Source organism: Schistosoma haematobium, chromosome ZW (genome assembly GCF_000699445.3).
Source record: "Schistosoma haematobium chromosome ZW, whole genome shotgun sequence".
Classification (NCBI taxonomy): Eukaryota; Metazoa; Platyhelminthes; class Trematoda; order Strigeidida; family Schistosomatidae; genus Schistosoma; species Schistosoma haematobium.
In genome coordinates this window covers 42,468,884-42,474,308 of record NC_067195.1, presented here as the reverse complement: position 1 = coordinate 42,474,308, position 5,425 = coordinate 42,468,884, and the positions used below count along the sequence as shown (strand labels likewise).

At 39.0% G+C, this 5,425-nt stretch overlaps 1 protein-coding gene across 1 annotated transcript; it reads right to left on the bottom strand.

The window, feature by feature from the left end:
• Positions 1-2,973: 2,973 nt before the first annotated feature.
• On the bottom strand, positions 2,974-5,425 carry RPL6_1 (60S ribosomal protein L6). Its single transcript, XM_051211441.1, has 4 exons — positions 5,174-5,425; positions 4,945-5,137; positions 4,727-4,911; positions 2,974-4,606 (listed from the first exon to the last, which is right to left on the bottom strand). Exons 1-4 carry the CDS (start codon positions 5,348-5,350, stop codon positions 4,445-4,447), a joined length of 717 nt encoding a protein of 238 aa, XP_051071504.1. The 5' UTR covers positions 5,351-5,425; the 3' UTR covers positions 2,974-4,444.

Below are 5,425 nucleotides of genomic sequence, written 5' to 3'. Positions count from 1 at the left end.
GTACAAAGGAACACCAAATACATACTCGTTACACAATAACACTGAGTTCAGTAGCCGTTATCATTAATTTGTGTGAACTCTGTGATATTGCCCGGGTGACCAGACCGAAGCAGGTGGTTTTCTTAGGTGGCCACACCGGAGCCTTTGACCTAAAGGTCTGATCCACGAGGCAATGGAGTAACGTTAAGAGATTCAGCCACCTGGTAGCCGGTGACCAACAATAAGTTCATACGCCACTTGTTCCCTCAGGATCCTGGAGCCCATGTGCACTATGAGTTTGAAATGGTTTTCCAACTCCCCTAGGTGAATCCTTCATGTCCACCGACCTGGTCAAAACGCTGGATATTCACTTTTCGTCCTCTCAAATTCCTAAACAACCACCCCGCCGCGAGAAGGAAATGAGTAGGACTTCCCTGACAGTGGCTGTATAGGCGTGGCCATGCAAGAGCATTTCCCACCCTCAGCCGTACCAGGGCATTTGAGAGCAGGTGCAGTGCACATAACAGCAGAACCGCTTGAGTCAATCCTATTCAAACCAGTGGACGAAATAACAAAAGAAGAAAAATGGGACGTCTTCAAAATACACTGTTCCAACTGCGAAAAACACTATGTCGGACAAAGTGGACGCTCCCTTCATCTTTGCCTGCACGAGCATCAATTAGCGTTTAAACGTCATGAAATATCTTCGTTTATACCAATGCATGCTGGCAACCATAGACACGCATTCGACTGGGAAAATGTTGAGATCTTGGAGAGAGGTAATACGAAAAGCACCTGGAAATTTTTAGAAGCATGGAACTCAGGTCAATTAGCAGTCAACAAAAACATGGAAATCGATCTGATTTATCAACCACTCAGAAAAAATAATGGACAAATATAGGACTAAAAATAGGATCAAAGGGAGATACAGTCAAAATATGATCGACAAAGACAGCTTAAAAGTCAACAACAACTAATCAAGATCGATGTTGATGGGACGAGATGAGTCATATGTGGAGAGATTCGAGCACTTCACTTCAACCTGAAGTTTGTGCTGCTGATGTTATTCAGAAGAACAATGAATGCTTCACAACCAAACCATTCATATTAGAGAACAAAACCCCACCTAGGACAATGACTTAACTATATTACGGAATTTTACTTATACAATACATAAAATATCGGGAAAAAGTTTAATTCTATGACAGGTTAAAATAACCTATTTTAAAAGCAGTACTTAGGAAACAAAATTACTATCTACTGCTTTCTTTTTCCGTAATGATCTTACTTACTAACACTTGTTACACCTCGTGAAGGAGCATAGGCCACCCACCAGCACTTTCCATCTAACTCTGTCATGGGCAATCTTTTTCAGTTCTTTCCAGACGCTATTCATCCTTCTCATATCTGCTTCTGATTTTCGCAGCAGTTTCTTCCTTGGTCTTCTTCATTTCCATCTCCCCACACAATTTCAAGTCGAAGCTTGCTTCGTGATGCAGTTTGATGATTTCCTCAATGTGTGTCCCATCCACTCTCGGCGTCGTTTCCCAACTCCCTCTTCAACTGGAAGCTGGTTTGTTCCCTCCCACAGTAGGCTGTTGCTGATAGTATCCGGTCAACAGACATTGAGTATCTTGCGTAGACAATTGTTTAGAAATACTTGTACCTTTTGTTGATGGTTGTGATAGTTCTCCAATTTTAAGTTCCGTACAGTAGAACTGTTTTGACGTTCGAATTGAAGATTCTCACTTTGGTGTTGGTTGACAATTGTTTTTAGTTCCATATGTTCTTCAACCGTAGGAACGCCACCCCTACTTTACCAATCCTTGCCTTGACGTCTGCATCGGATCATCCGTATTCATTAACGATGCTGTCCAGGTGCGTTAAAGTTTCCACCTCTTCCACAGTTTCGCCATCAAGTGTGATTGGGTTGATGCTCTCCGTGTTGTTTGAGGATTTTGCTCTTCCTTTGCGTATTTTGATATCTAAAATGATCTAGCGACAGGATAATTCCAAAGGAAATCCTTTGTCATCTTTTTTGACTGACGATCAAATCTGTATCTATACAGACACAAGTACATCATATCGAATATCAGGTAATGGTTATATGTACATAAATATTTTCTTGCACTGAACTCGCCAGTTTTACTATTCCGTATTCATCCAAGTATATAACCACACAATCACGATTTAATTTCAAAGGTTATGTCGTTCTCATACTAAGTAAAACATAAACAACACAATTTTTCAATTCATATAGCTCAAATAATCAAATGAATCAAGTTAAACGTACCAATCGCTCTAACAGAAACAAAACAAAGTGATTAGATTTAGACGAAAAATATGTTTTCAGGAAATTAAATCATTGTAGGAAAATATAAATGCTTGATGCCCAGGATTTATACGGATAATTGATTTTGACTTAGTTTTCCAGTAAAAACGAGCATAGGAATTATGACAAATTTAAATAAGAGCTGGTAAGACGACAAGTGACTGGAAACAAGCAAAAATATACATCAATATTTTAATAGTTAGCATACTAAATGACCACACTTCGTAGTGGGACGCTCATTAATTAAATAAAACTAATCCTTAAATCTAGTAACGTAAATACTGATCATAATACACGACTTCTAATATTTCAATTAAGAAGCCATTAACATCGAATCTCTGTTACGGTTATAAAATTGTGCGATTACTAAAGATCTACGACTTCTGCAACTAAGTTAGGAAGAAACAGTTGCCTTGAGCACCCTGCTTTCCCGAAATTCTCCAAATGCTGACAGTCCGTTAGGATTGATTTCCGCAAACAGGTTTTTCTTTTAATTACTTCACTGCAACCCCTTTCTGTAGAAAACTCTTGACAAACTGAATAAATGATCTAGCTCAGAGAGTACAAAATGATTTATATATTGTAGTGAGCGAGAACACAAGTGGGGACAATCGAATATATTTGAGTACAAAACTACAGAACATATTAGTAAAATATGAGAACCACATAATAAACGTTTCATTTGCAAACTGTCAATATATATTTGAACTTTTAGCAGTCACACCAAACCATCAAGTATGGTGATACAGATCTAAGAAAAAGATGGAATTAGCACATTTAAGTTGTGTTGAAAAGAAGTAACAGTCCTCAAACCCAAACTATGCTATTCAGGTTATTTTTTTAGTAATAAATTTCGCAGTAACTCCTCCTAGATATTCTGTTCATGTCACGCAATTTCTCGGATATCCTTACCGATAAACTAAACAGATCAACAAACTAGGAAATGAATCCACACGGATGTGATAAAACCACCAATCCCTAACCAAATTTCGATTTGAACTTCATAAACCCCGTACTGAAACTTCCCAGTTAGTAAGCATTTACAAAACGACTGAAAATACAAATGTCCAGTTTCTGCAAAAGCCTCTTTGACAACGAACGTGCTTTCCCTTTGGATATTTATACGAAGACTATCTACATTTTTACACGATATTCTGTTTACGCGGATAAATTGGTGGATTGAGACAAGGTTGCTATATGAAATCTTAAGGCTATTCGGTGAATCAGTCGTAAGAACTTTGAACTAATCACAATACTGATATCATAATCTTCTCACCTCACAGAACGATGTAACTACAAGCAGAAATAAGTAAAGAAACCGGGAACTAGTTGCTACGTAACCGAATAATAGAAAAATGAAACATGTAACGTCTTAAGACGGTTTATTCACGAAAAAGATAACAGTAGTATGCAGTCATTAAAGTCCAATAGTAAACCAGACACTAATGGCAGGGTACTACTATAGAGAGGACTTCCACTAGCGCCTTTATGTCAAGACGGAATATACAGGGTGAACACCTAAACCTTTAGGGTACAGCTAAAAGAGACCTCATCCCAGCAATTCGGACTTGTTGCGTCTCCTTGCTGACTCGACGTGGTCACCATGATGATATGTGACCGTAAGTTCTGCATTTCACGGGACAAACCTCGCAAAAAGTCCACAACTACACCAACTCCATTTCAACTAAACGAGACACTTCATTATTTATCAGAGGATAAAAAAGGAATGCCAGACCGCGCAAGTCATGGACCTTCAAATAGAGAAGGTACTGAATACTAGAAAAGGCATGGTGCCTTATTCCAAATCAGGTAAACTCGGAAAATCCCTAAGATGCACAATTATCAGCATACATGAAACCATCGATGCTGCGGGAATGATACGTGTCGTTTCTTGTAGTGCTGAAACTGCCACGAAGTCGAAGTTTATAAAAAAATAGGCTAGAGTTAGTAGAGACTAAGTGTTCGAAACGGCAAACGAATAGCGCATGGGATTTAAATCGCAGAAACATATAAAGTTCGATAATAACAGAAGCCCACAAACTTCCTCGAAATCAAGGCACAAAATACTAAGGATCGAACATAAATCGGTAGACAAAAGAAATTTTCCTGACTAGCATTTATTGTAAAATTACATTAGAAAATCATTTTGTGTGGATAATCCCTTTTGCCTAATGAAAAAAGTGAACGCAGGTAAGCGTGCAAAATCTTCGAATCGAGGTGACTTTTAATCGATGCACGAATTTGCTTGTCCACAATTTTTTGGTCTTCCTTTCGAGTGTCACTAACAGTGTATTTCTGAAAGAGAAGAAAATTTTTAATAAGCCGTACATCCAGAATGTTATTATCAACCCTCAAGTTCTTTTATAGGGTAGAAGGCCAGAATGTGTCAGTATAGAATATTCGGGAATAACTCACCTTTGTCTCAGTACTGAACAGTTTCTCGGCCTCTGTTTTGTGCTCTTTAAGATCGACACGCCGGAAGTATTCATCATCGATGTGCTTGGGTAACTCAAACTCCGAAATATTAATCCGAGTTGATGTTGCAATTACGTAACACTGATCTACTCTCCGAAGTGGAACACCATTATACTTAAAAGGTCCTGGTCGATAATTACAAACATGCCTTAACCCACCTGTGACAAGCAGCAACCCACTCTTTAAAGCTTTTAGGAAGACAACACGCTTGCCTTTGTGCGGTCCGGCAAGCAGGATGAGTATAGTTCCTGGCTGTACGCTGGAACGAATCTTCCGAACGTGCTGAGAAAAGCACTTCGTTTTTCGCAGACGTAGCTTCCGTTTCTCCTGTTGTCTTACATAACTACACGGCTTGAAAAGAAGAGACGTCAAAATAAATTATCTTACAAATCGTGCTTTGGGTTTCTCCGCTAATTTTTCAGGTTTAGGAGTCCTTAATCCAGGCAATGGGTCTTTTCCCTCCTTCTTACGCTGTTTATTTACTTTGGCTATAAACTTCAGATGGTGATACTGACGCTTGGCTGACACGCGTTTTCGCTTAACCACACTCTTCACCAGCGTCATGATTAGCACGAGCTACGAATCCAGAGAGAGCGGGTCGGAACACGACAGTAAATTTAAACACTAGTAACAAACATT